Source organism: Saccopteryx bilineata, chromosome 7, assembly GCF_036850765.1.
Source record: "Saccopteryx bilineata isolate mSacBil1 chromosome 7, mSacBil1_pri_phased_curated, whole genome shotgun sequence".
NCBI classification, from domain to species: domain Eukaryota; kingdom Metazoa; phylum Chordata; class Mammalia; order Chiroptera; family Emballonuridae; genus Saccopteryx; species Saccopteryx bilineata.
In genome coordinates this window covers 58,971,865-58,994,031 of record NC_089496.1, presented here as the reverse complement: position 1 = coordinate 58,994,031, position 22,167 = coordinate 58,971,865, and the positions used below count along the sequence as shown (strand labels likewise).

The 22,167-nt window shown below is 54.5% G+C and overlaps 1 protein-coding gene across 1 annotated transcript in view; it reads left to right on the top strand.

Annotated features, from left to right (window-relative positions):
• Positions 1 to 3,767: 3,767 nt before the first annotated feature.
• Positions 3,768 to 22,167, top strand: part of MTMR10 (myotubularin related protein 10) — a 34,478-nt gene continuing 16,078 nt past the window's right edge. The window contains exons 1-6 of the mRNA XM_066240222.1: positions 3,768 to 4,127; positions 4,619 to 4,679; positions 11,072 to 11,208; positions 11,959 to 12,031; positions 12,508 to 12,650; positions 19,086 to 19,176. Coding sequence (XP_066096319.1) covers positions 3,858 to 4,127; positions 4,619 to 4,679; positions 11,072 to 11,208; positions 11,959 to 12,031; positions 12,508 to 12,650; positions 19,086 to 19,176 — 775 coding nt within the window. The 5' untranslated portion in view covers positions 3,768 to 3,857. The remainder of the gene's footprint in view (positions 4,128 to 4,618; positions 4,680 to 11,071; positions 11,209 to 11,958; positions 12,032 to 12,507; positions 12,651 to 19,085; positions 19,177 to 22,167) is intronic.

Genomic DNA, 22,167 nt, shown 5'->3' with positions numbered 1-22,167 from the left:
AGTAGCCTAAGAAATGCTTCTGGGTGCCACCACTAGGTTACTTTACGTTAAGGAGTACAGAACTATGTAAGAAAGAGGAAATAGGCCCTGGCCGGTTGGCTCAGCGGTAGAGCGCCGGCCTAGCGTGCGGAGGACCCGGGTTCGATTCCCGGCCAGGGCACATAGGAGAAGCGCCCATTTGCTTCTCCACCCCTCCGCCGCGCCTTCCTCTCTGTCTCTCTCTTCCCCTCCCGCAGCCAAGGCTCCATTGGAGCAAAAGATGGCCCGGGCGCTGGGGATGGCTCTGTGGCCTCTGCCCCAGGCGCTAGAGTGGCTCTGGTCGCAACATGGCGACACCCAGGAGGGTCGCAACATGGCGACGCCCAGGATGGGCAGAGCATCGCCCCCTGGTGGGCAGAGCGTCGCCCCCTGGTGGGCGTGCCGGGTGGATCCCGGTCGGGCGCATGCGGGAGTCTGTCTGACTGTCTCTCCCTGTTTCCAGCTTCAGAAAAATGAAAAAAAAAAAAAAAAAAAAAAAAAAAAAGAAAGAGGAAATAAAGAGAAAGTAAATGTGAAAGAAAGGAGGGGTGGGAGAGAAGAAAAGTGAAATGGTGACCTACGAGAAGTGAGAGGTAGAAGGAGTTGTAAGCATCATATCTTTGGCATGGGTTTCTGCTTTACAGGTCGGAGTTTTCAAGTCACACACCATGACAGAAAAGACAGGATCACGCTGTCATCGTTGAGGTTGACCGAGGGTTTTGTAGTGTGTAAAAATAAAGGAGCCACTATGCATTTTCTGGTTGTCATACAGTTCTGGACAGCAGTCAAGACGAATGAATTGTACCTCTGTCTGTGCCCGCCCCCCCCTGTGGCTGCAAAGTTGTAGCCAGAGCGTCAAGGGTATGCGGTCAAGGTAGGAGCCATCAGGAATCGCAGAGCCTGTTTGTGGCTGAGAACCTGATGTTCTGTCTTTCAGCTTGGAAGTGCACGGGTCCACTATTGTGCTAGGCCCCCATGCTGCGGTGAAAGGCCACTCATTAGGACCCCGTTAGGTCACCTGACCACCACCACTCTTGACTATACAAATAAGGGGCAGAAAGGGGTCTCTTCTGGCTAGAGGACAGGCCACCAACATTCACAGAGCTTAGAATTAGACCCTGGGCCTTCACTGTCCCCCAAGAGCACTTCTCGTGAGTTCTCAGCGCGTGGGTCTCTAGCACAAACAGACCAGCCTCAGGCCTGTAGGCACTGACACCTACTACCTCTGGGATGTGCTTCATGCACTGGGTAGGGGTACCCAGGAACTGGTGGGGCCCAGGGTGGGGGTGGAGGGAGGCACACGTCTCACAGATATGGAAGATGATCACGCCCCTTGTCATCTGAGATTCAGACTGTCACACCTTGTAAACTGAAAAGGGAGGTAAGAAACACAGACAGGCAGATAGGCAGATAAGACATTCACTGCGGTTAGGCCAAAAGGAGTGATCAGGGATAAATTAGCACCTAAATGAAACTGAGATTTTTTCTTTCTTTCTTTCTTTCTTTCTTTCTTTCTTTCTTTCTTTTTTTTGTATTTTTCTGAAGCTGGAAATGGGGAGAGACAGTCAGACAGACTTCCGCATGCGCCCGACCGGGATCCACCCGGCACGCCCACCAGGGGGCGATGCTCTGCCCATTCTGGGCGTTGCTATGCTGCGACCAGAGCCACTCTAGAGCCTGAGGCAGAGGCCACAGAGCCATCCTCAGCGCCCGGGCCATCTTTGCTCCAATGGAGCCTTGGCTTCAGGAGGGGAAGAGAGAGACAGAGAGGAAGGAGAGGGGGAGGGGTGGAGAAGCAGATGGGCGCTTCTCCTGTGTGCCCTGGCCGGGAATCGAACCCGGGACTTCTGCACGCCAGGCTGACGCTCTACCACTGAGCCAACCGGCCAGGGCCTTGAAACTGAGATTTTTAATAGATTAGAATCCCTGAACTGGGCTGAATTGATCAAAAAGAAAGCTCTAATACAATTAGAGATCTGAAACTGTCATAACATTTAGGGTTAGGTCAGTAGTCTTTCTCCTTTTCAATCATGTGGTCACATGCTACAGTTACAGATTCTAAGGAAACCTATGCAGGAAAACTCAAGTCACAGTGTCATTTAAACTAAAGAACCATCCACACAATGCTTGAAGGGTATGCGTGGATAAAAATCCACTTTTCCCAGTTTTATTGAGATACAATTGACACACATCACTGCGTACGTTTAAGGTACACAGCCTTAAAATTTGACTTACATAGATTGTAAAATGACCACAACAAGTCTAGTTTGCATTCATTATCTCATATGAATATATTATAATAAAAAGCAAACACAAAGGTCTTTTTCCTTGCAATGAGAACTCTTAGGATTGACTCTCTTAACGACTTTCATATATACCATTCAGCCGTGGTAACTAACTATAGTCACAATGCTATTCGTTTCATCTCCAGGACTTACTTATTCCAGCAATCAACTGGAAGTTTGCACCTAATTTTAATCACATTTCTCCAATCTCCTTATTTCTCCCCCAACCCAGTAACCACAAATCTGGTTTTTTCTCATGTCTGTTTTGTTTAATCCATTTAATGTCAAGGAATCACAAACTATTCATAAAAAAAAATTTTTTTAATGCATATGCACCCTAGTGTTTTTAACACCTAGAGCCCGGCAAACTGAACATCTTGAAACACCACTGGTTTCTGAACCGAATCATGTGTCACTCAAACAAGTTCACTAGAAGCATCAGTAGGGTTCCGAATTCAGAATAAATTCTTTTCAGGAAAAAAAATGTTTAAAAAGAAAAAAAGGCAATTGTTGCAATCTTTTAAAAGTTTTTTTTTTTCATGCCTCCATGAGCGACACTTGTCACTGCGACTGGCAGGGCCACACTGGAGCTTCCCTGGGACATGAATTATGGAATAATGGATGAGGGTTTTTTTCTCCTACAAAGGCGAAGCAGGGTCAGATCGGCCCCGTCCACCACCGGCTGCCCGGGCTCGGATGCCCACGCGAGCTGGGGTCCATCCGCTGCCCGCCCTGCATGCGCACGTGGTCGGACCGCAGCCCCGGGGGAGCCCCGCGCGCCTGGGGCTTGGGGTCCCCTTAGCTGCTCGAGGTCACCTTCCCGTGTTCAGAATGGGCAAGAAAAGAAGGGGGACAACAACTTGCTTCATGTGGTTTTTTTTTTTTTTTCACGTTCAAGTTTAATGAGGGCAGAAGTTTACAAAGGACATCGAGGGCCGGACGACGGGGCCGGACCGCCGCCGGCTGCACGCGTGGCCGCTCCCCGCGCCTGCACCCCGCGGGCCCCGGAGCCCCTTCCCTCCGCCCGGCTCCTCCCCACCCCTTCGGACAGCAGTGAGCCCGCCAGCGGGGCGACTGCCGAGCAGCAGTTAGAGGAGCTGTCCCCGGAAAGGAGGGACAGTCGCGACAGAGGATACCCTGAGCCACGGACAGTAGCCAACTCTCGCAGCCGCCATGACCCCCGCGGGCCACCGTAGACCCTTCCTGGGGGTTAGGGGGGGCGCTAGAAACTTCGCGGGCCGCCATGACCTCCGCGGGCCGCCGTAGATCCTCCTAAGGACCGTTAGGACCCACGCGGGTTGCCATGACTCCCGCGGGCCGCCGTAGATCCTCCTGGGAGCCGCCATGATGCCCGCGAGATGCCTTGAACCCCGCGAGCCGCCGTAGGAGCGTCCGCCCCAGGCTGCGCTCCCAAGATGGCTACTGCGCCCGGCTCCTCCCGGCACCCTCGCTGAGGAGGTCGGGTCAGCGGGTGCGCGGCGCAAACCTAGCGTTCCGGCCTCGCGCGCGCTGTCTCTCGGGGCGGGGAGGCGGGACGCGGGGCCCCTTCCGGGGATGGGCGGTGGCGCCCGAGCCGGCCCGACTCTGCCCCGGCTGCCCCGGCTCCGCCCCGCGCGGGCGGGCGCTCGGCCGCGTCTCCGCCCGTCAGTGCGCCGGGCCCGGCTGGCCTCGCGGGGAGCTCGGAGCCCGCGGGCGTCGGGAACGGGAGGCGGCAGCGCGGCGACCGGTCCGCGGCGGGTCCCGGGGCGCGGAGGCGGCGGCACCATGTTCTCCCTCAAGCCGCCTAGACCCACGTTCAGGTCCTACCTCCTGCCGCCGCCGCAGGTAGAGCCACGCCGGGGCCGGCGCTTCCGGGGCGCGGGGTCGGGCCGGTGCGGGGCTGGGCCGGTGCGGGGCCGGGGCCGGTGCGGGGCCGGAGCGGCGGGGCCGGGGGGCCGGAGCGGCGAAGAGCCCGTGTCCCCCGCCCCATGTCCCCGTCCCAGCCGCGCGGCGCCTCCGCCGGCCCCGGGAACCCTGCGCTCGGGCTCGGGGCCGCGGGACGCCGCCCGGGGGAGCGGACGGACCGGGGAGCGCGGGCACCGGGCGGCCGGCTGCCCACCTGTCGCCGCGTGCAGGGCCCGGGAGCGGCGCGGGCGGGTCCCCGTGTCCGTGCCCGGCCCCCGCGTCGGACAGAGCTCGGGGGAAACGCGCGGGACCTCGGGGGGCGGGAGCCGCGTGGGCCGCCGGCGTCCACGTCGCTCGGACGGTCGTTCGCCTTCGCGGCCCCGGGGCGGAAGAGCCCTGGAGTCCGACTTACCCCGCTCGTTGTGTTTCAGACGGACGGCAAGACGGACTCGGAGCCCAAGATTAAAAGACTGGAGCCCGCGCTCTTGCCAGGTAAACGCGGCAGCGCGGACGGGTGCCCGAGTCGCGGCTGCGGCCGGGTTCGGGTTCGGGTTCGGGTTCGGTCCGGCGTCGTTCCCGGGGCTGACAGGCGCCCCGGGCTGGCTGTCCCCTGGGCTGACGGGCTCCCCGGGCTGGCTGTCCCCTGGGCTCACCCGGGCTGGCTGTCCCCTGGGCTCACCCGGGCTGGCTGTCCCCTGGGCTGACGGGCGCCCCGGGCTGGCTGTCCCCTGGGCTGACGGGCGCCCCGGGCTGGCTGTCCCCTGGGCTGACGGGCGCCCCGGGCTGGCTGGCCCCTGGGCTCACGGGCGCCCCGGGCTGGCTGGCCCCGGGTTTATTTCAGGCTGACCCGGGTGAGGGTCCGACTCCTGAAGGGGCAGAGCGGGCGGGTGTCCTGAGGACTGAGCAGCAGGGTCAGAAAGTCACCGGCGTGGGTTCTGGGACACTCCAGCATCCCAGGCCGCGGGGAGAACGACACCACTTCCTCTTCTTGTCTTCTGGGATGTTTTTCTTTTTATGCATTTCTTTTTAGGTTGAATTTATGAGGGTGACATGGTGAATTAGAATGACATAGGTTTCGGGCTCCAGTGTTGTTTTGACAGCGGCCTGTGACTGCTTAGGTCGGGAACACCCTCCTCCTTCCCTGTTCCGGCCCATCCGCAGCTCTTCAGGTGTTTACGGACCTTGAGTAGCCGCTGGTGTCGTGCCTGGGACTCTGCACCCCGGATGGAGCGGGTGAACTTTGAGTTACTTACTTGGCAATTGCGTTTCAAAGGTGTCAGCTGCGTTTGCAGGTGTGCTGGTGTCTCGGTTCAGACAGGCTGGGGGTTCCCCACGGCGGCACGGTTGGCCCGCTCTGTGCACCCCGGGGTGTCTGTCAGCACCCTGCCCTCTGCCCCCCGCCTTCCAGCTCCTGGTTGTGACGGCCAGCATGTCCAGCATGTCTGTGGTGAAACTATGTTTCGCCCTCTGGGAGCAGAATTTCCTCCGGGGGTTTGGGGAAGCAATGGGTGAGCAGAAAATGTGCTCAGAGAACCCTGGAGGTTGAGGTGGGCATTGGTGGCAGGTAGCAGTTTAGGTTTTGTTTTGCTTTTTAAAGTTTTATTTATTTAATTAATTAATTGTGTTAGATTCTAGGGTCACCCCGAATGCATCCCCCCTCCCCCTATTCTCCTCAACATCTCCCTTGCCTCCTCCCTACAGCGCCCTCCCCCCTTCCCTTCAGGGTTATCCCATCCTCTCATCCCCTCTTGCTCTGTCCTCTCTCCCTCTGGTCCCTGTGATCCCTCCTCTGTCTCAATTCCGTTCCTCAGTTCTCATTATTGCTTGGATATTTCAAGTGAGGGAAGTCATATATTTTTCTTTCTCTGTCTGGCTTATTTCACTCAACATAATAGTTTCAAGGACACCATATCACCGACTGAAAAAAATAAATGCACCCCCATGTTTATGGCAGCACTGTTCACAATAGCCAAGATCTGGAAACAGCCCAAGTGTCCGTCAGTGGACGAGTGGATTAAAAAGCTGTGATACATATATACAGTGGAATACTATGGGGCTATGAAAAAGAAGGAAATATTACCTTTTACAACAATATGGAGGGACCTGGGAACTATTATGTTGTTTTGTTTTTCTTAGGTGAGGAAAGGAGACAGTGAGGCAGACTTCTGCATGTGCCTGGGGGGGGGGGGGCATCTACCGGTCAATCCCATCTGGGATTGCTCCAGCACCAAGGTGCTTTTAGTGCATGAAGCCGTGAAGCTGACCTGCTCCAGTGGAGTGCCCAGGGCCAGGCTCAAACCAATGAAGCACTTATTGTGGGAGGGGAAGAGACAGAGAAGGGGGCAGGGCGAGAAAGAGGGGAAGAAGCAGATGATTGCTTCTGACCAGGAATTGAACCTTGGACATCCTACACCGGGCCAACACTCTATCCACTGAGCCACCGGCCAGGGCCAGTAGTTTAGTTTTAAAGCGTATAAAATATTTGACTGGTGTTTTGAGTTGTATGATCCTTGTTTAATAGTTAGGGAAAGTTCGCCGTTTGCTGTGATCATTGGGGGAAGTCAGCAGCTGTTTAGAAAAGCCTGTTCTAAACCCATAACAACCCAGTGCCAGTTTGTATGGCCACTGTCAACATTTAACGATTTCAGTCATTACTTTATGCTAAACCCAGTAAAGTGACTCAACTTTTACAGGTGGTAATTGGACAATTAGGGAGCCTTCCCATGGTGTGCTTTAAAAATATAAATATTAAGTAGGAACAAACACGTTAAAAGCATCAACCGCATTTTATAGGTCCACGACTCAAAAGTTGTGTTAAACTTGATTATGGGAGTGAGTTTTGTTCCCATGATCTTATTTTAAAGTGTGTGCTGACTGATCCCCCTGTGCTTGTCCTCAAGTGAGCAGAACTGCCAAGTCACCTTTGCTGTCGGGGCTGCTGGCCTTTAGCCTCCGTTGCTCCAGGCATGGAAGCTGGCTGCGGGAAGCTGTGCCTGCCGTGAGCCTCTGACCTCTGCTCCCTCTGCTCTGAACAGGCCAGGCCATTCTCAGGCTGCGATTTGCCTCTTCCCCTGTTGTGACCCAACAGCCAATAAACAGCACTGGTCTCAGCTACAAAGGCAGTGTTTGGTTTGTAAAACTCAGCTTTTGTATTTAAGGTGTGCTTATGAAAAGTGTTACTGCCCATAAGCTTGAAGAACTTCACATTGAAGGGTCTGCCACTCTGTAGAATTCACTAAAAGCTTAACCTTTCTACTGAAGAAGCAGTTTTCTGGGGAAGGTGTCTGTTCCTTTCCTGACCCTATGCGGTCTCCTCCTAGGGAATCACAGCCAAATCTGCGTCTTCTGACCCAGGGTAATTGTTCCATGGCTCTGTATTTGCATGCACGGCTGTATTTGCATCCAGGAGAGCTCTGTATTTGCATGCACGGCTGTATTTGCATCCACGAGAGCTCTATATTTGCCTACTCAGTAGCTCTGGCACCCGGTGACCCATGTGCACTTACCCTGTTCCTTACACATTTAGCCCCCCCTTTCCCTCCTTCCTGTCTGGCCAGCCTGCTTCACCTGCCGTGTCACCTGTCTGACTACCACTAGGACCCCCGTTGCCCCTCCTCAGCTATGCAGCGTCCTGCTCTGCCTGTGAAGTCTGCAAGACGGCCGCGAGAGTGAGCGAGGCGGTGAGGACCTGGCCTTGAGCAGTCAGAAACCAGGAGCAAGCCTGGCCCGTCACCTGGGCTGTCCACAGGCACAGGGAACAAGACGTGACTGTTCTGAGATGCAGGGTCTCGTGCTAGGCTTTGGCATGGTGCCTCGGGTTCAAGGAAGTCCTGCTTCAGCTGCCCGGAGCTTGAACTTGTGATTCAATAAGCAGATGAAAATTGGGACACAAAATCAATTGTTTATTTGTGTGTAGTTGTTAGAGTGCTCTGTTGAAACTTAACAAACCCGATTTAAAATGACCTTCATCACAGAAGGAACTAACAGCCAACTAATAATTGAATGTGATTCGTGTTTTATGTGGGCTGGTGATTTCCAGGGTGCCTGGTTCGTGGAAGTCCATAAAATGGAGGTTGTGCCAGATAACCCTCGCGGCTGGGACGTCCACCGCGTTCTGCACTGTGGTGCTGAGTGCCTGACAGAACTCTGAGCCCGTCTGCTGACAGTGCACCAGTGTGCCAGCACGAGCACAGGCGTGCCCGGGCCGCTTTCAGATCGGTGCTGAGTGCCACCTCCCCAGCAGCATTGCCGGCAGCCGCAGTTCCGTGGGTCGGTCCAGATAGCGCGGTCACGCGGGGTGGGGGTGGGGCAGAGCGAGCTTCCAGAGTCGTTACCTTGGAGCCCTGCGAACACAGGCTTCTGCTGCTTACTAAGCGGGTTCCTGCATGTGTGATGTCCGCTATGCTCTTTCGCTGACCTGCAGCTTACAGGCTGCTCCTCATAACAGCCTCGTTTGGTAGGTGCCCGCTGTCTCCGTTTGAGTTGCCGAGGGTGACCTGCCCAGTGTCACCATGAGGAAGGGCATAGTGGAATTCTGCGCTCACACCCAGGCCGTGCCTCAAACCACTGACGCGGGGCCTCCCTGACTACACAGGTGACGTGAGCAGGTTAGGCTCTGGGGCTGGAAGGCATGGACTGGATGTCATCCCGGAAGGAGTTCTCACTCTGTCCCCTCGGCGGTGACAGTCATCCCTGCTTGAGGAGCAGCTTCCCGGCTGTTTCAGCTGCCAGAAAGTGGGGCATCTCAGGAGGCAGGGACTTCCTGTCCGGCCGTGTGCCAGCACCTTGTCTGAGGGTGTGCGGTCTGCGGTGCATGGGGGGGCAGCCTCTTCATTCCTGGGACTGTGACCTGGTCTGAGGCTGGGCAAGGGGCAGGAGAGCAGGGCGTGTGCTGCATCCCACAGTGAGTCAGTTGGCACTGGGCACATGTCTGCACTCTGGCTGAGGAGTAGAGGCTGGGAAAGGTGAGTTCCTGCCCCAGGCGATCTCGGTCCCTGGGGAGATGCTCCCGCAGGGGAGGTTCAGGGAGGCCCCTTGAGCAGGTTTGGAGCAGGAGGCAGATCCGGAAAGGACTGCGGCTCTTCATTTGCGAGTGCCCGCCCGGCCTCCGCCCTGCGCTTGGCTGCATCGGCCCCACCCAGCCTGTCCCCTCTGTAGCACCAACGCCAGCAGCATTTTCTTTCTGAGACACCCTGCTCGGTGAATGCACTGATTGTCGGAGTCCTTTGTGATCGGATCAGAACAGCACACAGCTAAGGGCCGTCTGGGAAGTGGGGGTGGCCGTCGTTGGCAGATGTCTCGTGTGCTCTGTACGTGTTCACCACACATCTGGCCCCTGTGCGCTCCCTGTAGGTCCCGCCCCTGCCCCTACAGGGGTGGGGTTCCGCAGCCTGAGGTGAGGGCTTTCTCTCTCGGGTGTGTTCCATTGTGTGATTCCGGTGTAGTAGGGTGAGGGATGATTGTAGACTGGTGTTCGTAGGGTCTTGGTTTGTAGATACATTGCTCTAGAACAAGCGGAGAGCTTGGAACCAGGAGCAGCGCAGCCCCTGCGGTGTCTGGGTGCCAGGTTGCGCCCCACATTGGGACTCTCAGGGTCCGGTGCCCCCGGTCACCGCTCATCGCTGAGGCCGCACTTGTTACTCCCTCCTGATTCTCCGTCTGCCTGTACCTGCAGCTCCCGCTGTTCCTACGCCTCCAGAGTGAGGTCCTCCTGAGCCGGGTCAGGTCCCGGTGCGTCCACCCGTGCCGTGCTCGTGTGCCACCTTGCTGGCCTCTGCATGCTGCCCTGCACAGGAGGCCCTCAGTCCCCCCAGTATGTGTTCTGGTGTCCACGTCTGTCACCGCACTCACCCACAGCCTGAAAATACTACGGAACATTCCAGAAATAAACTCCTAAGTTTTGGATTGTGTGCCAGTCTGGGTCGCGTGATGAGACCTCGCGGGCCTGCCCCCTCCCGGGACGTGAATCGGCCCTTTGTGCAGAGTCGCCAGGCTTGTCCCTCTCTCGGTCACTTGGCCAGAGGACTGCTGGGACTCTGACTGGGACCTTTCCCAATCGGAGCGGTCGGGGCCAGGGGGTCGTGGCAGCCCGTTCATCTGACTGCGGAAGGGGCTTATGCCAGTGGAATAGACTGGGGGTCAGGGCCCTGGCCCTGTGACTGGCCTTGCAGGCTGGTGGCTTAAAGATGTCACTGTGCCTGGCTGAGCTTTGGACCTTGAGATTAAGAAGCGATGATAACCAAGCTCTAAGTATATTATGCAAAATTATTCTTTTCAAAGCACGTTTTAATTTTTGTTTTGGTTTCTTGTTTTTATTCTTTAATCTTTTCTTTTAACCCTAAAACTGTAGTTTAAACTTCTGTCACGAAGTTATAATTTGAGATCAGAGGAAAACCCCATTTGGATTTATGGAATATATCCTAAATAAATAGATGGCATTCTGTGTTAATTTTGAGGTTTAAAGCCAAACTTTTTTCTCATTCCTTACAAAAGAAGCCGAAGACCTTGGTTTGGGAGATGTGGCTGCATGTTGATAAAATACAAATGTTCGATCAAGTCATATTCTGAAGGAGAGGGCGGAGCCTGTTTCTTCCCCAGAATGCCTTTCCACGGGAGGGGCCGGGAGGGCGGACGGGCCAGGAGGGCAGGCCGGGGGTGGGGGGCAGGCCAGGCGGGCAGGCCGGGCTCAGGCGCCCAGCCCCTCGTGCCTTGGTCCGTGTCTGGCCAGTGCAGGAGCGCCTGTTGGCCCTGTGGTTGTGAGCACTGCAGGCCTCCAGCGTTCCTTCCTGTCATCCTCCTGCAGCATTCCTCTGAGGTCACACAGCGATGGTTGGCATTTCCTAGTGCAGCCGTAGCTCACGCAGCGGTATTTTTCTCTTTTTAAGGAGAGATTGTTGTAAACGAAGTCAATTTTGTGAGGAAATGCATTGCCACAGACACGAATCAGTACGATCTGTGGGGGAAGCTGATCTGCAGTAACTTCAAAATCTCCTTTGTCACGGACGACCCGATGCCCTTGCAGGTGCGTGTGCGTGTGCGTGCGTGTGCTTGTGCGTGATCTGCAGTAACTTCAAAATCTCCTTTGTCACGGACGACCCGATGCCCTTGCAGGTGCGTGTGCGTGCGTGTGCTTGTGCGTGATCTGCAGTAACTTCAAAATCTCCTTTGTCACGGACGACCCGATGCCCTTGCAGGTGCGTGTGCGTGTGCGTGCGTGTGCGTGTGCGTGATCTGCAGTAACTTCAAAATCTCCTTTGTCACGGACGACCCGATGCCCTTGCAGGTGCGTGTGCGTGTGCGTGCGTGTGCTTGTGCGTGATCTGCAGTAACTTCAAAATCTCCTTTGTCACGGACGACCCGATGCCCTTGCAGGTGCGTGTGCGTGCGTGTGCGTGCGTGTGCGTGTGCGTGATCTGCAGTAACTTCAAAATCTCCTTTGTCACGGACGACCCGATGCCCTTGCAGGTGCGTGTGCGTGCGTGTGCATGCGTGTGCGTGATCTGCAGTAACTTCAAAATCTCCTTTGTCACGGACGACCCGATGCCCTTGCAGGTGCGTGTGCGTGCGTGTGCATGCGTGTGCGTGATCTGCAGTAACTTCAAAATCTCCTTTGTCATGGATGACCCCATGCCTTTGCAGGTGCGTGTGCGTGTGCGTGCATGTGTGCCCTGTGATCGCGTCAGGCTGTTGACTCTGAAAGTGACTGAAGATCGTGTTACCAGCATGAGACTGTTGGGAGAAGAATTAACATGGATGTAACTTTTTATTTCAGAAGTTCCATTACAGAAATCTTCTCCTCGGTGAACACGATGTCCCTTTAACATGCGTTGAGCAGATCGTCACGGGTATGTGGTTCTCTGCTTGGTCTGTACAGCTGATTCTGATTGTGCCCTGGAAACATGGCTGGAAGATACTCAGATCCTTGGAATTTTATTTCTGTAGGTTTTATTTCTTTTCTTTTTTTTTTTTTTTTTGAGTTCCAGGATCATTAATGAAAGAGAGAGGTCAAAAAATCATTTCAAAATGGAGATAACAGACTGTATACCTCTTAATATTTATTAGTGTTTGTCCTGTCTTAAAATAAAATTTTAATCGTAAAAGTACATCTCGATGTTGATAGTGGCCAGTGTGCAAAGAATGATTTGAAACGTCTTCAAAAGCAGTGTTAAAATCAGTCCCCTGAGGTTCTAGGGACCCCGTAAACGTGAGTGTCCGGAGAAGTGGTGTCATTACCCGAAACATGGTGACCTGGTAACGCACCAAAGAGTGAGACGCCAGGAAGAATGTTCACGTTTACGTGTTTCTTTATTTTCTCATTTAGTCAATGACCAGAAGAGGAAGCAGAAAGTCCTGGGCCCCAACCAGAAACTGAAGTTCAATCCAACCGAGCTTATTATTTACTGCAAAGACTTCAGAATCGTCCGGTTTCGCTTTGACGAGTCAGGTCCCGAAAGTGCCAAAAAGGTAATACTTTCTGGTTGAGCTCTGTCGGGGTCTGGGTTTTGCACCATACGCTCCAGTTTTAGTTCTGTGTGCAAGTTCTGATCTCTCCGCTATTTAGGGTCTTTGTTTTTTTTTTAAAGTGAAGTGACCAGGTAACCACTTAAAGACTGAGCCAAGGATGTTAATAGCACTATTTCTTTGGGCTGGTTTATGGCGGCTTTAATGTAGTCTGTAATTTTTTTTTTTATTCAGCTCCTAAAATATTGCAAAGTATTGTGTGGAGATTAGTATATCTTTTTTTTTTTTTTTTCCTGTATTTTTCTGAAGCCGGAAACGGGGAGAGACAGTCAGACAGACTCCCGCATGCGCCCGACCGGGATCCACCCGGCATGCCCACCAGGGGGTGATGCTCTGACCCTCCGGGGCGTCGCTCTGTTGCGACCAGAGCCACTCTAGCGCCTGGGGCAGAGGCCAAGGAGCCATCCCCAGGGCCCGGGCCATCTTTGCTCCAATGGAGCCTCGGCTGCGGGAGGGGAAGAGAGAGACAGAGAGGAAGGAGAGGGGGAGGGGTGGAGAAGCAGATGGGCGCTTCTCCTGTGTGCCCTGGCCGGGAATCGAACCCGGGACTTCTGCACGCCAGGCCGACGCTCTACCACTGAGCCAACCGGCCAGGGCTGATTAGTATATCTTTTATGTCAAGGCCATTACCGGCTGAGGTTTTTTTAAAGGTTGAAAAGATGGGGAGGTAATTGAGTATTGGTGAGACTTTGAATTCAGTACCTCAGGACTTTGTCAGCAAACTGGAAATTAGTTATGTACGGGTTAGGAAGGTGTCTAGTTAGGGGAGGGGCTTTCTAAGTGTTAGCACATTAAAGAAGGTTTTTGGTTTTTTTCGAAGTTAGAAGCGGGGAGGCAGTCAGATAGACTCCGCATGCGCCTGACCAGGATCCACCCGGCTCTGCCCATCTGGGGCACTGTATGCACTTGGTCAGGAGGTGGTAGGCTTATTTCTAGGACTAGAATCCACAGTCTCTCCACAGGAGGATGGCCAGCGTGAGCTGTGTATCTGACGGTCACGGCCACTGGGACTAGCTTACCTGGCAGAGCGGTGGTGGGATCTGGCTGGAGGTCTTCAGATAGAGCCTGTGAGGCCACGTGTCAGCCTGCGGCACTAGTGAGACTCAGCTGGCAGCTCTGAAGGCCCCTTAGCTGTTCACATCCACTGAGAGGCCTGCTCTTACATGGAGAGACTTAGACTCCAGTAGGTGGTAGGCTGTGTATGAAATATTCTTGCCTGCTCTCTTGAACCTAAATATGTGCTAGTGGTTTATCAGTTAAAGCATCAGAGTCTGTGTGTGAGATCCTGTCTTGAGAAGGGGCAGTGTCTCGAGCGTGGGAATAGCACAGAGCTTTGGGTGCCGAGTGAGAAGAGGATGCCGTGTAAGAACGTGACCCGGGCCCAGTATTCCTCCAGAAGGTTTGCATCTCCCGCTGTGCCGGGTCTTCCAGAGGACACATCCAGTGATTGGAAATTGGGGTTCTTGAGCCATCTAGATTGCTTGTTGGTCATTTTTGAAGTTGGAGGCAATGAGCTAAGTTTAACTGAGTAAATGAAGCATGAAGGAATGAAAAATAGTACAAAGTAGCAACGTGAAAAGTGCACCCACAGAAATGATCAAAGAAATACATGCTCGGGAAATTCAGGGAGCCCCTTGTCTGTTGTGCTGCTTGTCAAGTGCGGGCCTCCCTGAGCTGTCCACAGAAGAGCCGGCCAGCTTCCTGTTCCTTCCCCAAGACCAGGTTTCTCGCAGGAGTCCTTTCCCCGCTGTCTCCAACTATAAAGAGCACGTTACCGCAGACCCGAAAGAAATACCCTTTATGTCTTTTTTAAGGCAGGACATGCAGGAAGAAATAAATGGGACAATTTTTCCCTAACTTACATGTTTCCAAATACAGAGAGTTGCATCACATGTGACTTGTCAATGCTTAATTCCTTCATCAGCTAAAAACAAAAATTCTAGCTTGATTTCATGTCAAGGGGAGTTCCCCTCCAAAGTTAGCTGACAGCCGGGGCAGCTGCAGACTGGCTTTATCTCATGGGGACTGAGTGCTTAGCTCTTTCTGGAAAAGCTTCGATCTTATATGTTCTAGAATGACTAGGATGCTCACTCAGAGTTCCCTGGTGGGTGCACCAGTGATGGATTTTGAAATACTGAAAGCACTTACATTTCTATTTGAAATGTGACCTCTCAGAATGCAGAGCGGGGTCACACTCTTTAAATACTGCGCTGAAGCCCCTGGCAGTCTTGTACGAGCCGCGTGAGGACAGAACCGGGCGGCTCTGTGCAGCCGCCCCCCGCCCCCCGCACGCGTGTCTGCGGCCGTGGGCTGTCACAGCGCGGGAGGAGATGGGGGAGGTCTGAGAGGGCTTGTACCGGCAGGTGAGACACCAGCTCAGAGCCGCTGTGAGCCACCACTTCCTTTTGAGAACCTTTGCCGGAAGCAGGGTGGAGAAGGGTTGTTTTTAACGACTTAGCACTTACATGTATCAGTTCATATGTGTAAAGATGGTGAGTGAGGTCCATGCCCTGAATCTCCATTTTATTCTCGCATACGGCTTGTTCCGGCCTACTTCCTGGAAGGGAAAAGGCAGCTCATGGATTTAAAGGAACAATTGGCCTTTCCTGAATTGTCGCTTTTGCCTTGAATCGGGGACTTTCTCGGTGGCCTTCAGACCATGGGCACATAGGGGGCCGTGCTGTTCCCAGTGTGGGGACTCGGGAGCCCAGTGCTCCTGGGCGGCCTCCTGCCGGCCGTAGGGGAGACCGCAGGGCAGAGAGCAGGGCTCCTGCCAGACAGGAGGGAGCCTTGGAGCCTTGGTCCTGAGGTCACTTCAGAAGTTGTTGAGAATTGTGTTTCCTGTAGTAAGGTGCTCACCCTAGTTTGACTTCTTTAATAGAAGATTGTCTTTATTTCCTTTGATTGCCAGGGCAAATGAACTGTTTGGTGTTCAAAGATGTGGAGTGTCTCTGACATATTTTGATGCTTTAGTGAGAGCATGACAAAATCTGAACAGTTTTATATGAGATGAGATCTACTTCCTAAAGTCTTCAAAGCTTAGTGACAGGAGCCAGGAACGTGGACGGAGGCTCTGAAAGGAGGCTCAGTGGAAAAGCTCAGGGCAGAGGACGCCTGGTTGGCCTTCCCGTCTCCGGGACCCTCGCCAACAGCGAGAGTGACCCACGTGACACGGGAGGATGTGCCTCTGGGTCCCGCAAGGTGCCCCTCGCTCAGGTCACAGGAAAGGAAGCCACATCCACTAGTCACTCACTGCCGACCAAGTTCAGGTGTGCTCCCTGCCCCAGGGGTCAGCCATTCTGTGCAGGGTCAGCCTGGGCTTCCCTCTCAGTGTCTGTGCAGTCGTCTCTAAGTGTGCTGGCTCTGAGACGCAGCGTCTGTGTCCCAGCCCTGTGACTGGGACGTCAGCTGTGTGGGGCTGTTTAGAAACGGGCTGCGTTGGGTTGTGCCTCACAGGTAGTCTTTGTTCTGTGACCATAAAGGCAGGCTCCGTCATCAGTGGCATGTGACTCTCTAGTGAACACAAGGCCTGTGACTGCTCTCTAGAAGCCTCAGAGGAGGGACATTGTCACAGGCTTGGAGCATTCGCCTTGCGGTGGGAACCAGCGTGTCAGCGAGCACGTGGGTGCACAGAGCTCCGCAGACAGGGCGGGCACGCAGAGGTCGCCAGGCGTGCCCCGCCCATGTGGCAGGTCCTCCCAGTCTCTGTCCCCAAACGACGCGACTCGCCGCTGCCTTCCTCCCTCGCTGTGTCGCTTGCTGCACTCCCCCCAGACAGCTGACCCGTCCCCTCCCCTGTCCTTGCCTCCCGGCCAGAGTCGCTTCCCAAGAACAGAGCGAGTGTGCTGCTCACGCAGCCCCAGGCTCAGGGCGGGCTCTCGGGTGCCTGTGGGAAGAGTGACAGGTGTCGCCTCCACCCTTGGGAGGCCGGACTTAACAATGGCAGGAACGCAGAGAACTGTGTGTCTCACCTGTTGCTGACACGTGTGACTCTTAGCTGACTGCCTGGAAGTACTGCCACCAGCACTGAGGAAAGCTCGTGTTGGAGCAGCTGCTGTGCAGAGAGCAGGTTTCTGCAGCTGGCACAGAAGTCAGCTCAGTCTAGGAAAGCCCGTGGAGAGGAGAGGTGGACAGAGGTGACGTATGGAGGAGGCCCGGCGAGCTGAGCAGGGACCACTTCCCGAGCAGACGGTCAGGGAAGGTGGCTGGGACCCGGGCTAGACAGCATGTGCACACCCTTCTCCTGTGACAGGGACGCAGAGGCATCAGCTCCGCAGAGCCCACAGGCTGGGCGTGGTGCCCGGGGGCCTGTCGCACTCCTTTTCTGCCAGAACAGGTGCTTTAAGGAGACGGCCACGCAGCCTCAGGATGCGAATGTGGCGCCTCAGCCCTGAGCTCATGAGGGGGCTCGCACCGGAGGCTCTGCCGCAGGCCCAGAGAGAGGTGGCATGCATGTCCCTAGAAGCTTGTTGTTCATAGCAGACTACAGCTAACCCTGGCCTCTGTGCTCTCAGGGGCACGTTTCAGTGAGACGGGAAACATGGTATTTATTGTATATTAAACAAGAGGCTGGCACTCCCCTGTGAACTCTCAGAGCTGCTCAGCCCACCCAGACTAACAGACAATGGTATTCCTGCTCGTACTCCTGCTTGTACTCCTGCTCGTACTCCTGCTCGTACTCCTGCTCACTGGCTCGCTGTTCAGAGCCTGTCACACTGGTTCAGCGCTTTCCTTCCGAGTGGCTCTCCTCTCTTCCAGTGGACTGTCTGCTGTTCTCCCCTGCCTGTGTCTTCAGTATCTTCTCTTCTTGCTCGTTTACCTGGGCTTGTCCCACCGTCTGCTCAGGGCTCTGTAGGCATCAGGCATGACATCCACCTGCTGCTCAGAACAACAGGAGCCAGACGTCCCGTGTGCAGCGCCTGCAGAGGCCGAGCGTGGAGGTGACGGTCCCCTCCTCGGCCGCCAGCCTCGTCCTCATCTCACAGAGATGCGACCAGGGCCCAGACAGGAACCGACTCCTGGTCCCCTGGCACGTGCTTGGTCAGGGTGCCGGCGCTGCCCGTGTGATCCATGCCCACGGTTTACGGCCCAGGTGCCGTCTCAGACCCTTTCACTTAGCCACGCAGGTTTTTGGGTTTTTTTCACTATACCTCTTTGAGCCAACCCTTGAATTTTGGGGTTTCTTGATAATTTTTATTTTTTGTGATTGTAGCTTTTCTATTAAGTTTACTTTTTTTTTTTTTTTTGTATTTTTCTGAAGCTGGAAACGGGGAGAGACGGTCAGACAGACTCCCGCATGCGCCCGACCGGGATCCACCCGGCACGCCCACCAGGGGCGACGCTCTGCTCCTCCGGGGCATCGCTCTGCCGCGACCAGAGCCACTCTAGCGCCTGGGGCAGAGGCCAAGGAGCCATCCCCAGCGCCTGGGCCACCTTTGTTCCAATGGAGCCTTGGCTGCGGGAGGGGAAGAGAGAGACAGAGAGAAAGGGGGGGGGTGGAGAAGCAAATGGGCGCTTCTCCTGTGTGCCCTGGCTGGGAATCGAACCCGGGTCCCCCGCACGTCAGGCCGACACTCTACCGCTGAGCCAACCGGTCAGGGCCTAAGTTTACATTTTTTAATCCACGAAGTATGAACATCAAGTTTTCATACCTTGCAATAAAGCCTTCCAAATTGCTGGTATTAAATTACAGTCCACCCAAAAGGAAACTTCCCTTTTTTTTTTTTTTTTTTTTTACAGGGACAGAGAGAGGTATAGATAGGGACAGACAGGAACGGAGAGAGATGAGAAGCATCAATCATCAGTTTTTTGTTGTGACACCTTAGTTCATTGATTGCTTTCTCATATGTGCCTTGACCGCGGGCCTTCAGCAGACTAAGTAACCCCTTGCTTGAGCCAGCGACCTTGGGTCTAAGCTGGTGAGCCTTGCTCAAACCAGATGAGCCCGCACTCAAGCTGGCGACCTCGGAGTCTCGAACCTGGGTCCTTCTTCATCCCAGTCCGATGCTCTATCCACTGCGCCACTGCCTGGTCAGGCCACTTGGATGGGAAACTTCCTTTTTTTATTTATTTAGGAGTGGCTGTGTCACTGCCCCTTGGGGGAATGCTTGTGTAGTTTTCAAGTGCCATTTATCTGAAATAAGTCACTTCCCTGTTGTACCTCTGCTTGGCAAACACTTGCTGAGCACTTACAGCCCACTCACTGGAGGTTAGCCGGTGTCTAGGACACAGCAGCCAGCGCCCCCCACCCCCCGGTCGGTGGGAGCCCTGTTGGTGCGGTTGTGCGTCACCCCATGCTGCTCCCGGGAGGCGAGGCCTTGTTGTGCATTGCGTTTAACAAGTGTGTCACCCCGATTCTAAATGTAGAATTTTTCCTAGGTGTGCCTTGCCATAGCTCATTACTCCCAGCCAGCAGACCTCCAGCTGCTCTTTGCATTTGAATATGTTGGGAAAAAATACCACAATTCAGGTAAATATGAAAACGTTCGATATTGTAACTGACTTTACACTGTGTACGTTTCTTATTCTTATGTGTCTAGAAGTCTCCTACCACGTGAATTTTAATGACTAGACTCATTAGCTCCACGGCTGTTAGGAGTAAGCACTGGATCCTGAGAGAGAGAGAGAGAGAGAGAGAGAGAGAGAGAGAGAGTATTTGATTGTTTCCTAACAGGCGAGCAGGGAGAGCTGTGAGCTGTGGTCAGCGTAGGACTCGGGTCAGGGGCCTGTGTTCTGTGCTGGAGGAAGAGGCCTGCCCCCTTGTCACGTTTAGCTCGTTAGTCTTACCTTTCAAGAAAACTGGCAGAAAATTAAAAGGCATTTAAACACATCTTCTCCGGCATGGTATGGTTTTGTGCCAGCGCTGAAATGCCTAAATGTTTTGGCGGACTTCACAAAGGCGGTCAGAACGCTGACTTGACGTTTCTGAGTACGGCTGAAGAGAGGAAGATGAGCATTAGTCCAGGGACACGTGTATCCTGGGCAGTTTTTATAAGTGTGAACTTGTTCTGTCCACATGTGGTCAGCAGTGGCCATACAGGAAAGTCCAGATGGCTGTGCAGTTCTGTGCATTCCTTTTTATACTAAAAGTTTAAGTCAATCCTATTTTATTTTTTAATTTTATTTTTTTTGAAAGAGAGAGAGAGGGATGGACAGACAGAAAGGGAGAGAGATAAGAAACATCAACTCATAGTTGCAGCACCTTAGTTGTTCATTGATTGCTTTCTCATATGTGCCTTGACCGGGGGCTATAGCAGAGCAAGTAACCCCTTGCTCGAGCCAGCGACCTTATGCTCAAGCCAGCGACCTTGAGCTTTAAGCCAGTGACCTTTGGGCTTAAGCCAGCGACCATGGTGTCATATCTTAAGATCCCACACTCAAGCCAGTGACCCCACACTCAAGCTGGTGAGCCCGTACTCAAGTCAGCAACCTTGAGGTTTTGAACCTGGGTCCTCAGCATCCCAGGCTGACGGTCTATTCACTGCGCCACCACCTGGTCAAGCAGATTAACCATATTTTAAAACCTCATAAAAGAACAGAGAGAGATTAGCCCCTTGTGGGTTGGTGACTGTACATCAGTGTGCTTGCTGGGTCACATGATTTCCCACTCTTGAAGGAGGAGAAGTAAATCAGTTACATGTTTACAGTGAAAGACCCATCCACCCAGCATGGCCTGGAGGGGGTCTTATAAATCATTAACTGTGCTGGTCTTCACAGTCTGTTTCCTCAAGACCTGTGGCCCTCATGTGTGAGGTCTGCAGAGTGCAAGCGTTCCAGCGTCCCTGCTGTGACTGCGTCAGGACGTGGCCCCACGCAGCCCCTGCAGGCGCATGTGGAGGCAGCGGGCTCACAGCCGGCCCGGTGTCTTTCCCGGTGGCACGCAGCAGTCTGCTTGGCGGAGCAGAGCGGGCAGCTTGCTTCTGAGGGCTCTGTGTTTCTAGAACTTGGACCACAAAGCGCTAATTTTCCCTAATTGTAACCTGGGCCTGAGTGATACAGTTGACATTTTACATTTATTTTTTCATGTAAAGCAAACCCCCTTTCTGTCTTTTAAGAGAGCAGGGCGGGTCCTGTGCTGCCTCAGGCGAGCGTCCCGCGCCCTGAGCACACTGTGGCCTGGTCACCGGGTGGTGGTCGAGGGCGGGAGGAGCAGGAGCTGCAGGCGCTCTGACGCCCGCTCCACATCTTCGTGGTCCAGACCAGTGCCTGGGCCCTTGTTCTGTGCAGAAGTGGCTGCGTGCAGAGCACAGATCTGTGGCTTGTCGAGCTCAGACCAGTGCCGGGGCCCTCGTTCTGTGCAGAAGTGGCTGCGTGCAGAGCACAGATCTGTGGCTTGTCGAGCTCAGACCAGTGCCTGGGCCCTCGTTCTGTGCAGAAGTGGCTGCGTGCAGAGCACAGATCTGTGGCTTGTCGAGCTCAGACCAGTGCCTGGGCCCTCGTTCTGTGCAGAAGTGGCTGCGTGCAGAGCACATATCTGTGGCTTGTCGAGCTCAGACCAGTGCCTGGGCCCTCGTTCTGTGCAGAAGTGGCTGCGTGCAGAGCACAGATCTGTGGCTTGTCGAGCTCAGACCAGTGCCTGGGCCCTTGTTCTGTGCAGAAGTGGCTGCGTGCAGAGCACAGATCTGTGGCTTGTTGAGCTCAGACCAGTGCCGGGGCCCTCGTTCTGTGCAGAAGTGGCTGCGTGCAGAGCACGTGCAGGGACTTCCTGTGTGTGTGGTGACCGGACGCCACCTCAGGGACTCCCCACAGTGGCCGTCACCTGTTCCTCGTGGGCGTCTGGGTTAGTGATGCCTTAGGTGGCTGATTCAGCCTGTCGCTGTGTATCAGTCAGCTCTATTTTCTCATGTGTAGCTTGTTGATACAATTGATAACTAATACTTAAAATGTTTATGGACACTTCATATTACATGCTGAAGACTCTCTTTTGACAAGTACTCACGTGACACGTGGCAGGGTTTCGTGGAGGTTCCTCCTGGGGTCACAGACACGGTGCCCTTCCTGCCGTTGCAGAAGCGCACGCTGCACCTTTAAGGTCAGAAGGAGCCTGAGGTACCACGCCACAGTCAGAGTGCACGAGTGGGAGTGACAGAGACCCAGCCATCCCCACGAGCTCCTGGGTGGCACCTGGACGCGTGGCGGGAGGAGGAAGTCCTCCGTGGGGCAGGTGGGTGACAGGAAACCGGAGGCAGAGGGCGGTCCTGCCGTCCGTTTGCTAAGGAGAGGTCTTTCAGTGGGCCCTGGGCGTTCGGGTGTCCGTCACAGTCGGCGTGGCCAGAGTGTAAACCGTCTCTGAAGCTCGGCGGTCAGCCAGGTGCCCGGCCGGGTCCTGCGTTCTGGGAGGCGGTCCGCCCCACATGACAGGCTGTCCAGTCGCAGGAGAACAATGCTTCCATTTGTTGTCTTTGAACTTGGAGGAAACCACAGGACTCTGCTTTCATCAGTCAGGCTGTTGCTGGGCAAA